The sequence below is a fragment of the Terrapene carolina genome, unplaced genomic scaffold (assembly GCF_002925995.2).
Source record: "Terrapene carolina triunguis isolate 2854851 unplaced genomic scaffold, T_m_triunguis-2.0 Scaffold242, whole genome shotgun sequence".
Lineage (NCBI taxonomy): Eukaryota > Metazoa > Chordata > Testudines > Emydidae > Terrapene > Terrapene triunguis.
In genome coordinates, this window is record NW_020664593.1 from 5,089,859 (window position 1) to 5,107,953 (window position 18,095).

General features: G+C 48.1%; 1 protein-coding gene across 1 annotated transcript in view; it reads left to right on the top strand.

Annotated features, from left to right (window-relative positions):
• CASQ2 (calsequestrin 2) overlaps positions 1-18,095 on the top strand; it is a 56,642-nt gene that overhangs the window by 14,055 nt on the left and 24,492 nt on the right. The window contains exons 2-5 of the mRNA XM_024198410.3: positions 7,410-7,494; positions 9,409-9,509; positions 13,087-13,198; positions 14,161-14,234. Coding sequence (XP_024054178.1) covers positions 7,410-7,494; positions 9,409-9,509; positions 13,087-13,198; positions 14,161-14,234 — 372 coding nt within the window. The remainder of the gene's footprint in view (positions 1-7,409; positions 7,495-9,408; positions 9,510-13,086; positions 13,199-14,160; positions 14,235-18,095) is intronic.

The following is an 18,095-nucleotide window of genomic DNA, read 5'->3' on the forward strand; positions in this document are numbered from 1 at the left end:
AATGATTCCTAACATCCTGTTTGCTTTTTTGACCGCCTCTGCACACTGCGTGGACATTTTCAGAGAACTATCCACGATGACTCCAAGATCTTTTTCCTGACTTGTTGTAGCTAAATTAGCCCCCATCATATTGTATGTATAGTTGGGGTTATTTTTTCCAATGTGCATTACTTTACATTTATCCACATTAAATTTCATTTGCCATTTTGTTGCCCAATCACTTAGTTTTGTGAGATCTTTTTGAAGTTCTTCACAGTCTGCTTTGGACTTAACTATCTTTAGCAGTTTAGTATCATCTGCAAACTTTGCCACCTCACTGTTTACCCCATTCTCCAGATCATTTATGAATAAGTTGAATAGGATCGGTCCGAGGACTGACCCTTGGGGAACACCACTAGTTACCCCTCTCCATTCTGAGAATTTACCATTTATTCCTACCCTTTGTTCCCTGTCTTTTAACCAGTTCTCAATCCATGAAAGGACCTTCCCTTTTATCCCATGGCAGCTTAATTTACATAAGAGCCTTTGGTGAGGGACCTTGTCAAAGGCTTTCTGGAAATCTAAGTACACTATGTCCACTGGATTCCCCTTGTCCACATGTTTGTTGACCCCTTCAAAGAATTCTAATAGATTAGTAAGACACGATTTCCCTTTACAGAATCCATGTTGACTATTGCTCAACAGTTTATGTTTTTCTATGTGTCGGACAATTTTATTCTTAACTATTGTTTCGACTAATTTGCCTGGTACAGACGTTAGACTTACCGGTCTGTAGTTGCTGGGATCACCTCTAGAGCCTTTTTTAAATATTGGCGTTACATTAGCTAACTTCCAGTCATTGGGTACAGAAGCCGATTTAAAGGACAGGTTACAAACCTTAGTTAACAGTTCCGCAACTTCACATTTGAGTTCTTTCAGAACTCTTGGGTGAATGCCATCTGGTCCCGGTGACTTGTTAATGTTAAGTTTATCAATTAATTCCAAAACCTCCTCTCGTGACACTTCAATCCGTGACAGTTCCTCAGATTTGTCACCTACAAAAGCCAGCTCAGGTTTGGGAATCTCCCTAACATCAGTGTGCCAGGAAACCCTGCTCCACATCTCTTCTGCATCCAGTGCAAACAATGCAGACTTCTAGTTGTCCCAAAGTCTGCAGGAAGTTGGAGCTGGTTCAGACTAGCCCCAGGGAAGATGGAGGTGATGCTGATAGGAACACAAAATGCATTGAGGAAGTGAAAGAAGCTATGACTCTATGCTCCACAGAAGGCATCAGCCCCCAGGGTTAAGACAGTGTGCCAGGGTTGTACTGGACTCCTGGGTGGTCCTGGACACTCAGATAGCAGCAGTAGCCTTAAAAACACCATCTATCATCTTCCCTTAATCCGGGGGCTGCCCCTGAACCTTTGACCCCCAGCCATCCCATACCTGGACACCCTGCATGGGCTGGGCCCTGACTAACTCAGAGACCACCTCTTCGTCCACAGCCTACTACAGATGCTGGGATCCATCAGGTTGTTCTGCCTGACTGAGAGAAGGCAGAGACTCTTAATTGGCAGAGCAAGGAGTTAATGGCGGAAGTCCCTTGGCTGTGGAACTCCCCACCACTGTAAATCAGGATGAGCCTGAATTTTGCAACCATCAGGGGAAAATGTAGGACTCGTCTCTTTGCATAAGGCCCTCCCACAACAACAGTGGGAGCAGAATGACATGGAAACAAATAACAGGATCATCCCATTTAAGGGAGGAATGTAATACTAGGGAGAGAGGAGTCCTCTCAGACACAAAGCTGCTATTCCGAATGCTGTACATAGCACCTAGATCCTACGGGGAGGGACACATTATGAAGGCACAGTACAGATAAGAGAGAGATGGGCTGTGCATTGCCAAATGTGTGTGGAATGTGGAGCCTTGAGAGTCCAATTGCTTTGCTCATGCTCAAATCCACACCTTGAACTCCTGCTGCACCTCAGGACCATCTAGCATGACCAGTTAGGTCCAGTTCTTCCAAGACAGCCTTTTTCCTCCCCCTCACCATGCAGCTGTTATAGCCAAATTTCTCGCTGTTGAAGCAGACACCATGACAAGGGCTCGGGTGGGCCAAACCTTCAAGGGATCTGCTTTTAAAAGGCAGGGCAGAGATGGCTGTGTTTGCGCATTAGAGCCCCCTCCCTCCCATGGTCCTGAGCCAAAAGGATTGTCGAAGTTAGAAACATTATCTGTATTCAAATCCCACTGGAATCAGAAAATACTGTAAGTGGATACATAAATGCCAGATACTGTATAAAGCAGGGGCAGCCAGCCAAGGTGCTGTGTCTCTGGCTTCTCTGTGCTCTGATATTTGATGGTGGATCAAATGCAGTGGCACGGAGAAGGCCATACCTAGGCAATGCATCAGAATCCCCCAACCAGCTGGGGTTAGGGCAAGGGCAGTCAGGCTGGTCAGTTCCTGTGTAGCTGGCATTACGGAGAGATTCCCCAGTGCGGGACTCTGGAGTGCCGCACATGGGCACATGCTGTACGGCATACCTGACGTTATCTCAGTGTGACTGTCCCAGCAGAGCAGTCTGCTTGCCTGCATAACTCCCTGCTCAGTGCTCGCACACTGGCATATTAATACATACCCTCACAGAAACACCGCCAAACACACATACCCACAGAGAGAGACACGTCCAGAACTACTCCCCCACACACAACACATACCCTAACATACCCAGCTCCAAACACACATGCACACACAGAATTCTTATCACACATACACACCTCCAGCCATACTTTCCCCCTCACAAACTCTAACAAACACATATGCACACACTATCTCTCTCACACACACACATACACACACACTGTCCTACCACAGAGGCTCTGATCCCATCCCCCACATTTTCCTACACACGCTTAACCCTAACCACCCATGCTCACAGTTGCATACTCACCCCGCTGCCCTTGCCATGCCCCCACAAAAACTCACCCCCATTCACCCAATCACTCTTATACTCGAACGCTCATGTACACATGTGCCTATTCACAATCCCATCACGCAAACACCCTCGCTCACCCACACCCCCCCACACCCCCCGCCCATGTGCACATAGCAGGTGTTTACACCTCAAAAGATGGAGACACATTTCAGAGCACAGTTAAAGGCCTTTAGACACACCAGCCCAGATCCCAGTGTGTGGGGCCAAGGAGTGTTTGGCTGATAATAGCCATAGTCTTAGTTTCTTGGGCTGAACATATTTTACCTCAGTGCTCTCCTCTGGTCACAGGGCAGGCAGGGGCTCGAGTGCTGGACTCGGGGCCTGAGGAAACTGTTATTGGTCTATCAAACGTCCTCACTGTGGCAATCTGCTTACAATACTGAGTATTGCTCAGGAACCTCATACACTCCAGTGCTCACCATTCCAGTGTCCAGCAAAGAGGTTCTCTGGATAGGCAGCCACTCATAACATGGAACAGGCAGGGATTTCACCCCCCACAGACCTCTGCTTAGCAGGCTAAGTACCCTAAAAGAGGGTTTAATCTTCCTCTGAATCATCAATTGCTACTACCAGATGCCTAATGCGGGTTTACATGGACAAATGGTCTGAACCAGTAGGGTAGGAGGTGGGGCACCTGGCTAGTGAGACCAATGTTCTGAGCCAGTATAGCGGGAGGTAGGATAAGGGAAATAAGAATTAAGTGCCCTAAGGGTATACTCCACTATGACAGAATTCTTTATGTTTTTCTGTATACAAACGGTAACCATAAACTTTCAGTCTGCTATCTGTCTTAAATAAGGAAAACAACAAAACAAGAAAGAACAAAAATAAAGTCTCCATGAAAGAGAGCCCAGTGAATGTCTCCTTTGTAATATGCTGCATCAACTCTGCCTCACAAAATGGCAGCTTCCTTCACCAAGGACAAACCCCAGGAAGTTGTAGAGAGGAAACAAAATCAGAATAGTTATATGGCTAGCTACACTACAAAGGGGAGGACTAGGGTGACCAGACAGCAAGTGTGAAAAATCAGGACGGGGGTGGGGGGTAATAGAAGCCTATATAAGAAAAAGACTCAAAAATCAGGACGATCCCTATAAAATCGGGACATCTGGTCACCCTAGGGAGGACTGGGGGTTGGGTGAAGAAACTGGAGCAGGCCTGGGAACATGTCCTTTGGGGGAATGGGAAGCATAGATGTGAGGGGCAGGGGGATGGACCTGGGGGCACATTGTTAGGGTGAAGGGAGTGAGAAGGCAGAGTGTGGGGAGGGGATGTCCTTTGGAGCAAGGGGGAGTCTGATTGTAAGGGTGCGGTGATCATAGAATCATAGATTATTAGGGTTGGAAGGGACCTCAGGAGATCATCTAGTCCAACCCCCTGCTCAAAGCAGGATCAATCTCCAACTAAATCCCCAAATGGCCCCCCTCAAGGATTGAACTCACAACCCTGGGTTTAGCAGGCCAATGCTCAAACCACTGAGCTATCCCTCCCCCCATAGTTGAGGATATATTTTGTGGGGGAAAGGAGAGCATAAGAGTAAGGAAGTGGGGTGCAGGCATGGGAGCATGTACTTTGTGGAAGGGGAGAAGAGAAGTAAAATTTCACAAATAATTGTATTTCCCATTGTCCAAGCAAAGCATCTAACAGCTTAGCCATTAAAGTGCCTCGTTTTGCCCTAAAATTTTGGCAAAGGGTTTAACTGCTGCCAATGAATGGTGATGACTTAACCACGCATCCTTAATGAGAGACTCGGGTTCTGTAGCCAGCGTTTATCTTTCTTAATCTCCTGTCACCCTTGGGTTCAGACACAGGCTATTTATAGGAGGGAGGTTAGCATGCTGCACTTCTAAGGGCGGCAGCAGCTCAGAGCTATTGTGTGACATTCAAACTAGCCGGGAGGCGGGGTGTGGGGAACACAGGATGCCCACAATGCTAGGCCCTGAAATGGGGCTTGTGTCACTCTGAAATCATGCCACAATCTGCCTGAAGGTTTTCTTTCTCCGTCTAGTCTTGTGGTGGCGTCCAAAGGTAGCCATGTCCTAATAGGGGCATCCCTTTCCTACAAGCCATGGAGCTCCATTCCTTGGGTCATAATGTTCCTCAAATACCAATATGCAAAAAAAGAGCCGTGGGGTTTTGTAGTGGTGAGCCGCCTTGTGACACATTCCTGGCCATGCCTCCTCCTTCCCCTGGCATACCCTCTGCCACACACACACACACACACACACCCCGACCGATCTGCCCTTGTGAAGGTAAAGAGGCCCATGCACCAGAAGTATTCTCCAGGGGCAGGGCTTTCCAGCTGCTTTGCAGCCTCTTCGTGTCATTGGCGGGGTCTGGGGCATTCTGTGTGGCAGAGTCAAAAAGGCTTGTCACTTGGGAGCTGGGACTGGAGGTGGCCATGCAGTCGAGCGGGCCGTGCTTAGTCATTAGAAGCCATTTCCTGTGCTATCTCAGCCAATTTGTATTGGGATTTTGTTTGTCTTGTTGCCAGTATCCAGTTGGCCTCTGAAGTTAATTGAAACAGTGTGACTGGCTAATTTGTATCCAGTGACATCATAGCTCTCTGCTTCCCACAGCACCATATCTCTCCCAAACGGCTGAAGCATGTTTGCATTGAACACTCCTGGGCTTCTGGTTCATTCAGGAGAGACAGTGACAAAGGGGGCAGAGAGTGGAGACGAAAAGAAAAGCCCCTAGTGACCAAGAGGAGCAGCAAGAGAGGCAGACACAGACAGCCGTACAAGCGACTCTAGTAGATAAGGCACTGGTCTGTATTTCAGGGTTCTACTCAGACATGCCCCAGCTCTGCCACTGACTACTATGTGACCTTAGGCAAGTCATTTCATCTCTCTGCATCTCTGTTTCCCCTACACGTGTCCTGAGCAAGGCAATGACTTGGGCACAGTTTGTCTTTGCAGTGAGCTTGGCCCCCAAGTTTCCGGTTGTTATCTGCTGCTTACTGTGGGTAGAAATCTCTGGGTTAAAATAAGTGGGTTCTCCTCTGCGTGGTGCCATAGGCTGGGGACTATGTGTTTTATATCAATGCAAATGGATCTTTTTTCAATGGTGCCTCCCACACTTTTTTCAACTGTGCCTCCCTGATTCAGGCTGTGAGCCTTCTCCCAACACCTGACTATCTGAGAGTAGTTAGCAGCAGATACTATCTTAAACCAACCCAGGTCTGTGAGCGAGTGGGATGAGATCCAGTCATTGTGACCTATGGGTAGCATACCTCAGCCAAGAAATGGCAAGTGATATGATCCACATATCAGTTCTGCCCAGAAAGCAGAATGTGGGTCACCTGTCACTATGGTGCCGTCCTGGTTGGTCCTGATGACTTTTAACTGTCTTGTAGTGTTCATTTGAGAGACAAGGTGGGTGAGGTAATATCTTTTATTAGACCAACTGCTGTTGGTGAGACAGACAAACTTTTGAGCCACACAGAGCTCTTCCTCCCACCTAGAAGAGGTGCTTAGATCGTCACAGCTAAATACAAGATTGAACAGACTATTTGGCATAAGTAATTAGCACATATTCTAAGGGACCATTCATGGTGACGTTTCCTATAGTCATAGGACAAAAAGGGGGAGTTAGTGGGTTACAGATTGTTGTAATGAGCCATAAATCCAGTGTCTTTATTGAGACCATGATTTTTAGTGTTTAGCAAAGTTATGAATTTAAGCTCCCAGGCTCATCTTTTGAAGGTGCTGTGCAGGTTTCCTTTGAGGATGGGGCCTGAGAGATCAGACACAGAGTGCTCACCCACAGGTGATAGGGTGTTTTTGTCTTTTAGCATTTTCCTGTGTGAGTTCATCAGGAGTGTATTGTCTCATTTCACCCACATAATTGTTAGAGTGACCAGATGGCAAGGGTGAAAAATCGGGACAGGAGGTGGGGGGTAATAGGTGCCTATATAAGACAAAGCCCTGAATATCAGGACTGTCCATAAAAAATTGGAATATCTCATCACCATACATTTAGTGCACTGGATGAAGTAAACCACATGTGTAGGACCCCTGGAGCTTGAAAGATGAGTTGTGGGGGCTGTTGATCATTGTAACAGATGCAGCAGAGATATGTCTGCAGGTTTTGTATCCGTTTTCTGGCAGGGTCTGGTACCGCTTTGAATTGATGTGTCCTGGTCTGTGGGGAGCTTGCTTCTGATGATGAGCTTGGCGAGGTTGGGGGGGTTGTTTGAAGGCCAGAAGAGGGGGTTCAGGAAATATTTCTTTCAGGATGGAGTTCCCATCGAGTATGGGTTGTAATTGTTTGATGATACCCCTTATGGGTTCCAGTGTGGTGCGGTAGGTGCCAACTAGGGGTGTGTGGTCAAATGGGAGTTTATTTTGGTATTGAAGTAGGTTCTCTCGGGGTATTTGGGTGGCCTATGTTCATGGCATTTATGTTCCTGTCTGGGTTCTCCTACAGCTGGCTGCCCAGGTCCTGGAAACTAAAGGTTTCGGCTTCGGGTTTGTGGATTCCAAGAAAGATGCAAAAGTTGCCAAAAAGCTGGGTAAGTTTCATCGCTAAAATCTCTGAAAACATACACAGAGCACATGGGAAAGGTACCACACTGACTGACAGCCCTGGAGAGAGCAACCAACTCATTATCCACAGGACAGAACGGTAGTGACAGCTTTCCACATGCATGCTGCCCCACCCAGCTCTAAGGGAATCATTCACTGTGTAAGGGCCAGAGGGGAGTTCAGGATCCATGGTCCTTTCCCACTTTTAGCTTCCTTGCTGAGACTGCCAACAAAGAAGCCAGTCCTTGCTATTTGTGATGGCTGGATGGAGACTCACAATTCATTTAACAGAGCGTTGTCAGAGGGTAACAACCCTCCAATTCCCTTAAAGGACTAATGGACTTAATATATTTGTACTGTCCAGGAGAGGGGGGAAATGCAGGACTGGGGTGTGTTGGGGTTACCCTGCAGTATAACCCAGGCTTGCGAGAGCCAGGGTGTGGCTTGCATGTGGAAGGCTGTTTGTGAGCAGCCCAGATGGGAGCTACTTCAGCAAGGCATTGTAAGGCACCCAAGGTTGCAGGGCAGGGGTGACAGCGCCCCACTGATCCGGACTATACCCTGGCATATCACAGTGGTGCAGTCAGTCCTGCACTGAGCCAGATTTGAAGCAGTGATGTAGAGCTGAAACTTTACATAGCATATCACCAGTCCCCAGGAAATCATCCAGTCCCCTAACACATCCCAAGCTCCTCCTGGAAGATCCCCCCCAAGGAAGATGGGCACCCATCCCCTTATGACTATGCTCAGGCACTGTTACTAGACCTTTTTTTTTCTGTCCATTTTCTCTCTCTTGTTCTTTCTTTTCAAACTCTTTTTTCTCTTCCTCTGAGCATGGTGGTGGTTTGTTGTTGTTTTTTGTGGCTCTCCTTCCTGCACCCCACTTAGCAGGAGGCTACAAACTGCTTCAGATAGGAGCATTCACTGGTGGCAGGTTGCAGCTCAGTTGAATGCTACAAGAGCAGAGGAGAATAGCTAGGTTCTGTAGCCTGCTTCTTGAGCCTGCAGCTCTATACAAGTGAGCACTCCTGTGGTTCTCTACATTAGGGGCTACTCTGGGAGGAGAGGGAATGGGACTGGCTCTCAAGAAGCCAGTCATTGCATTACTTCATGGTTGTGGGAGCATATTTATCTTGGGAATGGTAGATCTGGAGTCATGCTACTTTCTCAACCCCCAGTGTTCTCCTCTGTCCCCTGCCCCCTAGACTACTTGTGATCACCCCTACAGGGGCTTGCCTCTCTGGTTGTGAAATATTGCCATCCCTAAAATGGATTCAAACTGATGACCTACTATAAGAAGTGTAAGGTTGCTGCGTTCCACCCCAGAAGCAGCTGCATTTCAGGGGTGGGTGATATCTTTATATCTAGTCTGTGAAGCACTTTGGAATCTATCTATATACAGTGTGTCACACAAACATATGCTAGGTCTAGGTGAGTCTTAGAGAGTTTGAGACTCACTTTGGCTTATTGGTTAGTTCTTATTTTATACAGACTTGACACAACCATGAAGTCTAGACCCCAGATCTAAATCCAAACCAATTTCCTGAAAGTTCTGGGGTGTTTGGTTTTGGAACACCACTTAGAGCCCAAGATTATTTATTTGCTTAGCAAAATTCTTGCACTTTAAAACAAAAGAGGCCCAAGTCATGAAGCCCAAGACATCTGGATCAGAAACTGAACTTTCTCAAAGTTTGAGAGAAAACTGATCCAAGGTTCCAGATCCGGCCTGTCCCTAGTTGTGACGTCTCTCAGCAGATAGATCAGATTTGTTTCCCACAGGAAACTTTCACTGGCAAGTAGGCACACGCAGCTGGGCTGCTAACCATATTTTCCCAGAATGCACCATTAACCCTTTCTGTAGCATATTGACCATGTTGTGTCTCTTCATCCCCTTCTTCCAGGCTTGGATGAAGAAGGAAGCCTCTATATCTTCAAGGAAGAGCGTATGATTGAATTTGATGGGGAACTGGCTGCAGATGTCTTGGTTGAATTCCTGCTGGACGTAAGCACAGATAAGATCAGAACTGGGCAAATACTTCCAAAATGTTTTTGCAAATATTCGCCACAAATGAGCTTCAGCCCTATTTGCAACCCCTTCTTGTCTGAAAAGATGACTTAATTACCCCACACCCTTTTGTATGTCACAGACGAGGGACCTGACCTGACCTCAGTTGGGGAAATGGTTGAACCGCAGGCCCTGTTTAAAGATAAAACTGTAAGGAGGGCTGGCAGCTAATTTTCTGGGATAGCAGGAAAAACTCCATCTCTGCCTAAAACCAGGGTAAGTTACAGGAGACCAGAAGTTGGTGGCAAGAGATATGGTGCAGGGCCTGGTTTATAACAGTTTACTGCATGGATGGTAGTGAAGCTACTTTTAATTTACACTAAGTAAATTAGGCAAGAATCAGGCCCACAATATGTGTATCCCACTTGTCCTCAGCTTCTCATCTGGAGGATGGCACATCCATCAGCATTATGCTGGGTTACTGAGTCAGTACTAGGGTGACCAGATGTCCCGATTTTATAGGGACAGTCCTGATTTTTGGGTCTTTCTTATATAGGCTCCTATTACCTCCCACCCCCGTCCCGATTTTTCACATTTGCTGTCTGGTCACCCTAGTCAGTACAGACTTGCAGGGAACAATGCTGCATATTGGCTTCCCACCAGAAGGATGCTACTTCTGATATTGCTCCAGGGCTGGACTCAGGGTAGGGATAGGGTCTCTGCTTTGGTGTGATAATGATTTTATGGCAACGACTTTGTGGCCCCCCAGCACTTTGCTATCATCAATAGCTGTTATAGGGTTCATATCCTCTGTCAGACAACCACTAGAGGGCCCTATAGTAACAAACACTGGAGCTGTTCTGGTTCTACTTTCTAGTAGGAGGTAGCAAACACACATGATGTACACCCAAGCATCATTTATTATGTAGCACAAGTCGCTTGGTGTGATGTTTTGTTTGATGTATTTTGACATGTGCATATAAAACATATGCAGTGACAAAAGAGAACAAAGATCTTCTCTTCTCTCAAGAGGTGCCTTGTAATAAAGAAAATCCCAAACAAACAAGGGACAAGAATGACAGAAAATATCTAGTGTGTGAGCAGAATTGTCCCTAAAGAAAATGGGCCGAATTGTCTCTCATACAGCTTTTATACTGATCTATCTCAGTAGCTAAAGGGGGGGGGGGGGAGACGAGAAGGATAGCTCAGTGCTTTGAGCATTAGCCTGTTAAACCCAGGGTTGTGAGTTCAATCATTTAGGGGGGCATTTAGGGATCTGGGGCAAAAATCTGTCTGGGGATTGGTCCTGCTTTGAGCAGGGGGTTGGACTAGATGACCTCCTGAGGTCCCTTCCAATGCTGGTATCCTATGATTTCCAGTACAGTCACTTCTGATTTACACCAGTGTCACTGAGAGGGCAATCAGACCAATCCTTTCCTTGTCTGTGGCAGCTTAAGAAATCAAAGGCTGAGGTCTGCACTAGACTTGGGTTTGAGCTGCAGACAGGTCTGGAACCCCTTCTTCCCTCAGAACTTGATTTGATATAACCTACTGCACAGATAGGGTCAGTCATAAAATTCAGATCCAGACTTTCCAGAAGTCTCTGGTAGTGTTAGGCCTAACTCTGACTTGCCTTTGAAATTACATTGTCACCCAGCATCATTTGTTTGTTTACAATGTCTTCCCCCTTTAGCCTCAACCATTTGCACTAAAGGAATTCAAATAACCTCATGTTGATAATCAATAGTTTGTCAATGTAAAGGAGCGGACTCACCCCTGCAGGCGCCTCCTGCTGGTCATCCAGGGAATTAGCTCTCCAGCCTCTGGAGCACCCTCTGCAGGCCAGTGATCCACCTGTCCTCTCCTTCTCGGCTCCCGTGTCCCTCCCAGGACCCCAGTGCCCCTTGCTCTGGGTGCTGCCCCCTGACAGTATCCACACACTAGGTCTCCCCTCCCAGGGGAACCCCCACCCACTATCCCCACCTTGCCTCAGCACCAGACCACTGCCAGTCACCAACTAGCCCCCGCTCCCTGGGGCAGACTGTAGTATAGGCCACTCATCACTGGCAAGGGGGGTTTGGACCTGCTGCCCTGGACTGCCCTCTGCAACCCCCAGTACCCCTTGGCCCTCCTCTAGGCCACAGCCACGGGCTAGCCAGGCTGGAGCTCCTCAGCCTATCCCCAGCCCTGCTCCACTCAGGTACACTACCTCTAGCTTGCTGCAGCCAGGCCCTTCTCTCTCTGAGTGCAGAGAGAGACTGCTGAGCTTCTGGCTGCCCTGGCCTTTATGGGGCCAGCTGCGTCTGTTTGGGGCATGGCCCCAGCTGCAGCCACTTCCCCCAGTCAGCTCAGCCTAAAAGCTGCTTTCTCCAGCCACAGCCCCCTCTGGACTGGAGCGGGGTTACCACCCCGCTACAGTCAATAATCAATAACCAATAATTGGTAGGAATTTTAACTGTGATTATATATTTAGTGAGAAGTGTTCTCTCCAGTTCAGATGAGTTTAATAATAACAGACCTCTGATAAGGCAGCTTTGATTGTATTTATTAATCAAACAGTTAAGAAAAACAGTATATACACAGGGAGGCATACAATTACCAATAGCTGTGGAAGACCTTCCCTGTAGTTTCTAACATCTGACATCCAGTCTGCCGATGATCTTACTTCCCCTCTGATTTAGGAGCAATCACACCCTTGTTACCCTTATTGTGTGTCATTCTGGTCTTTATCTAATTTCTCTTTCTGGTACATACATCTCCTTACCTTATTTCCAAGGTTCCCTGTTACATTGCAACTTTCCAACTGTATCATCACCTGGTGGCTAGTCAGTGACTATGCCCTTTTTTGGATAATTTCATCCGTTACACATCTTGAGGCCAGCACACTGTAAGAATAGATCTTAAAAATAGCATTCAAAATAAGCGAAGGGTTACTGCACAGTAAAATTCCAGTCTTTGTTAGATATTGTTATCTTAACTGCAACACTATGGGAGTCTTGCTCCCAGGCAAACCTTAAAATCTTTCTTGGCCTATCTTAAGTGTCAACACTCAACCTCATCAACAGCTACTCTCCCAACCACCCCTCCAGCCTCTCTCAGCTGCTGATCACTCATTCCCCCCAACCCAAAGACACCCACCATCCTGCCTCCTAACACTCATTCCCCCACCCCACCAGGTTCTCTGTGATCCTTTGGGCTGCTGATTGCTTCTTCTGTCTTCCCACAGCAGACCTATTCCTCACCCAGCTATCTGACCCTCATACAAACCCCCTGGAGATGCCCCATTCTGTGGCCAGGTCCCAAATTCTCCCTGTCCACCTTCTCTCTGTCAACCATTCACTTCCCTAGTCCAGCCTTCCTTACTGACAGCTCCCTTTGAGGGTGCTCTCAGCCAACTCGACTGCGGGTTCCTTGCCTCAGGGCTGGGTTGGGAACCTGCCGTCGGGGTTGGGTAAGGCTTCTGGCAGCAGGGAAGCAAGCTAAGACCTCCCCTTTAGGCCCTCTGTAAAAGTAGCCTGTAGAAGGCTGGTGCTGCAAAAGTAGGATTGCTTATCAAATACATTTGTCATGGCAGTTGCTGGAGGACCCAGTGGAAATCATCAACAGCAAGCTGGAGCTACAGGCCTTCGACCGCATTGAGGACGAGATCAAACTCATTGGCTACTTCAAAGGAGAAGACTCTGAACGTGAGATTGACCTGTTCCTTGCTCTAGTCTGGTTGGGCTCTAGGAACAAGGTGGGGGATTCCTGATCAGGGATCTTAAGAGGGGAAGGTGTGCCAAAGAGGATCAAAATCTCTGTCAACAGGTGGAGGTGAGCTGAGAGCACCTGGAAATTTTGATCTGCTCTCTTTGTTTGAGCTTATTCACATGTTAAATAAAACAGCAAAAAACTGTACAGCAAAAGCATAGGTGTTCCAATCCTAATCCCACTCTAGGGTCCTGAACAGGACTTTCCAGCTGATGGTACATTTCTCAGACTGAGCTGCAGCTTTGTGTGTGGGAGGGTGGCTGCGGGCACTCTTGTCATTGGTAGGAGTTGGGACCAGGAAATTACCTTGCTCAGTAGGGCTGCTTGGAAAAGTATTTGCATTGCAGTGTTGGCTGCTGGGATCTGTAGTTTCCATGGGCTACCCTTCTACAAAGATACCTTGGGAACCTGCAAACATTTATACAAACAATAAATCAGCACCAAATAGTTCTTGTTTGTAAGTCCAATAAAGATGAAAAAGGCTCAGTACTGTTATTATCTGCAACATGTTATAATAGCAAAACTTTGCATTGCCCTAGCTCCTTCTGCCCAAGGATCTCAAAACACCTCACAAACAGCAATGACCGTAGCTTCACAACCTGCCTGAGAGGTGGGTAAGCACCATTATCCCCATTTTATTGATGGAGAGACTGAGGCACAGAGTGGTCAATTGACTTGGGTAAGGCCACACAACAGCTGAGCCAGGAATAGACCCCAGTTTCCTGACCTCAAGGCATATTCCTTAGCTATAAGAAAGTCCTCCCTTCCCTGCTGCGTATTAACTTGAGTCCTCAGGGTCCTGACTGACAAGTTCCACTGGGTTTGTGTAGAGCACAGTTTGGTCAGATACCTTTGGAATCTTTTCTTTAATGCCCTTTTCTGTCATTTCTCCTTTCAGATTACAAGGCATTTGAAGAGGCAGCGGAACACTTCCAACCATCCATCAAATTCTTTGCCACCTTTGACAAAGGGGTAAGCATCCGGAAACACCCTCCTGAGGGCTCACAGTCTCCTTTCTGCACAGCCAAAGTGCATTCAACTTAGAGTTCAGGATTAGGCTAACAATGACTGAAATCAATGAAGTTAAGATCAGGACTTTCCCAAAGCTCAGCAGATTGGGAGTTTTCAGTCAGGGTTTTGAGAACCTGACTCTAAATTCCGTCCTGAGCCCTGATGCATTACTCGGCCTTGGCAAAGAAAATGCTCTTCTTACTGGAAAACAAGAGGGGCTTCTATCCCCAGCCAAACAAAACAGTGACCGCTCTGATCTAGGTCGTTGTCTAAACACAAAGCACCAGGTTCCAGAGACTGTTGGCTTCAGTGGGGTTAGACCAGGGATGAATTTGTCCCAAAGAGACAATTCTGCTAGAAGTCTCTGACCTAAATTCAGCGGTGTACATTATACATCAGGTGTAAATTAGTCAGAAAACAGCTGTGACGTCATGTAGCTTGAACCAATTTGGCATTCAATGAGTGTATAAAACAAGTGTAACCTGCTCACGGGGAGGGCGGGGCGGGGGGGCTTGATTCTGGGTTGCGTGTGTAAAGTGAACACTTTAGCTATAATTCGATGGTTAATTCTAGTGTATGTGAAAAAAGTAGACCATCCCGATTCTCCAGTAATTTCTACTCCAGACTTGCACACAGCAGTATCCTGGGGTGATTGGGGCAGCAAATGTGGGGGCTTTGCACCCACACTCCCATTTCCCTCTGTTCAGCACCGCCAAGTGTCATACATTGGACATGACACATGTCTCTGGCCCTCCCACTCTGTCATGCATTTCCTTAGCCCTGCTGAAATGATCTTCCCCATTCAGCAGGGCTGCAGGGACCAAGTGGCATTTCCCGGGGTCAGCTGTGAGACTGTCACTGAGGACAGGGAGATTGTCTCTCCTCCTCCTCTCCCAGCCAGTGAGGATCCATTGGGAGCAGGGAGCAGAAGGTGGGTGAGTGGAATCACTCCTGCCCCGGTGCCTCTCTAGCAGGAACAGGTTGTGGTACGGGGGCAGGCTAGCATAACAAGGGATGAAGGGAGATGGGGGCAGAGTGGGGACTGAAGGAGGGACGGGGACAGAAGGCAATAGCCTTGGAAAGGGACAAGAGCTGAAAGGGGAAGCAAGTTAATGGGCTGGGGCAGACAAGGAATAATACAGGACTCTGGGGCAACTGTGAATAGCCTCACACATGGGGAGCAATATTAGACAAGAAGGTGCAGTAAGTGTTACACAGTAAGTTGGCAGGTAAAACAGACTCAGCTGTGGAGAGGCCCATCCCAAGAAGGGGAACATTTATCAGCTAGAGGATGAGAAGCACATGGAAATTTTGCCTCCTCGTGGATAGGCAGGTCATGCACCTGCTGGCAATGAGAAGTGCAGTCTCTAGAGACAGACCTGGGAATCAGGATTACTATGTTCTGTCTACAGCTCAGCACATGAGTCACTATGAAATTTTAGGCAAGTGTCTTCATCTCTCTGTGCAGCAGGTCTCCATCTGCAAAATGAAGATAGTAATAATTAAATTACCTGCCTCCCAGTGGGTGTTTGGAGAAATTGATGGTTGTACAGCACTTAGGCCTTTGCTACACTTGCAGCTGTACAGCGCTGTGAGTTAAACCTGTCTTCATATAGCTGAGTAGGGAAAGCGCTGCAGTCTGTCCACATTGACAGCTGCCAGTGCACTGTCATGGCCACATTTGCGGCAATTGCAGCGCCATTGGGAGCGGTGCATTATGGGCAGCTATCCCACAGAGCACCTCTTCCCATTCTGGCGCCGTGGGTTGTGGGAAGGGGGCGTGGATGCGGGGGATTCTGGGTCCTGTCCCAACGCCCCGTGATGCATCGCTTTGCATCCCAGAAATCCCTTTGTTTCCATCCACCTTTGGCACCATCTTTCAACGGTTTCTGTGCAGCGCGATCTGTCTGCGGGAAATGGAGTCCGAACTGCTGAGGCGTATGCTGACGAGTCTCGCCAGCACATCACGTTTGGCTGTCGAACTATTCCTTAAGATCCAAAGTGATAGTGAGAGTGAGGAGTCCGACGATGCTATCAAGCCGCGTAACGCGTACGACACGAAATTGCTTGTGGCATTCACGGACATGCTCAGCACCGTGGAATGGCGCTTTTGGGCTCGGGAAACAAGCCCAAGTGGTGGGATCACATCGTCATGGAAGTCTGGGATGACGAGCAGTGGCTGCAGAACTTTCGGATGAGAAAAGCCACTTTCATGGGACTGTGTGAGGAGCTCACCCCCACCCTGCGGCGCAAGCATACAAGATTGAGAGCTGCCCTGCCAGTGGAGAAGCGGGTGGCTATTGCAATCTGGAAGCTGGCAACTCCAGACAGCTACCGGTCGGTCGCAAACCAGTTTGGAGTGGAAAAGTCAACCGTTGGAATCGTGTTGATGCAAGTTTGCAAGGCCATTAATCGCATCCTACTCAGAAGAACCGTGACTCTGGGTAACGTGTAGGACATTGTGGATGGCTTTGCACAAATGGGGTTCCCTAACTGTGGAGGGGCGATAGATGGGACGCACATTCCTATTCTGGCATCACCCCACTTAGGATCCGAGTATGTTAATCGGAAGGGGTATTTCTCTATGGTTCTCCAGGCGCTTGTGGATCACCGTGGGCGTTTCATTGACATTAACACAGGCTGGCCCGGAAAGGTGCATGACGCACGCATCTTTCGGAACACTTGGCTGTTCAGGAAGATGCAAGCCGGGACTTTTTTCCCAGAGCGGAAGATCACAGTAGGGGAAGTTGAAATGCCCATTGTGATCCTTGGAGATCCCGCTTACCCGTTAATGCCATGGCTCATGAAACCCTACACAGGGAGCCTTGACAGCAGCAAGGAACAGTTCAACTACAGGCTGAGCCGGGGCTGAATGACTGTGGAGTGTGCCTTTGGCCATTTAAAGGGCCACTGGCGATCTCTGTATGGGAAGCTGGACTTGGCCGAACCCAGCATCCCTGCGGTTATATCCGCGTGCTGTACCCTCCATAATATTTGTGAAGGGAAGGGTGAAAGCTTCACTCAGGCATGGACCTCCGAGGTTCAACACCTGGAGGCTGAATTTGCACAGCCAGAGAGCAGGGCTATTACAGGGGCCCAGCGCGGGCCTGCAAGGATTAGGGATGCCTTGAGGGAGCAATTTGAGGCTGAAAACCAGCAGTGATATCTGGTGCCCTGCACGGGAGTGAAGTGCAGTAGTTCCAATCTTTAGGAATCAGTGTTTGCTAAGCAGACTTGCAGTGCCTGTTTATTTCCTGGGCAAAGGAATCTTTATTTTATGCAATAATAAAGAATGGTTTCAAAGCCAAAAAATCCATTTATTGAAAAGAAAATCCATTTATTGAAAAGAAAATTTATTTATTGGAAAGAAACACAACTGCTTGGGAATCAGAAAGGGCAAGGGGTTGGAGTGGGGAACGGTACAATCACAGATTCGCGTCTGTCCTGTCTGGTGTGCTGTTCAGTGAGTGCTGCACTTCAGGATAGCTATACTGCATGGTGATGGGGGTTGAGTGCAGAGGGTAAGGGTCGTGGTTTTCAGGGCTGGGTGGTGAAGATACTGGTGTTGGAGGCAGCTGGTGGCGTGAAGAACTCGGAAGTTGGGGAAAGTGGGTTGGAGGTAGCAGTGGGGCACAAGGGAAAGAGTTTTGGGACAAGGGCTGGAGGGGGGGGCGTTTGCGTTTGCGGTACTACTCCTTCTGCATGGCTACGAGCTCCTGGATAGCGTCTGCGTGGCGCTCCAGGATGCTTATGAGCCGATCCGTGCTTTGCTGCCGGTGCTCCATGCTTTGCCGCCGGTGCACTGTGTTTTCCTGGCGGATC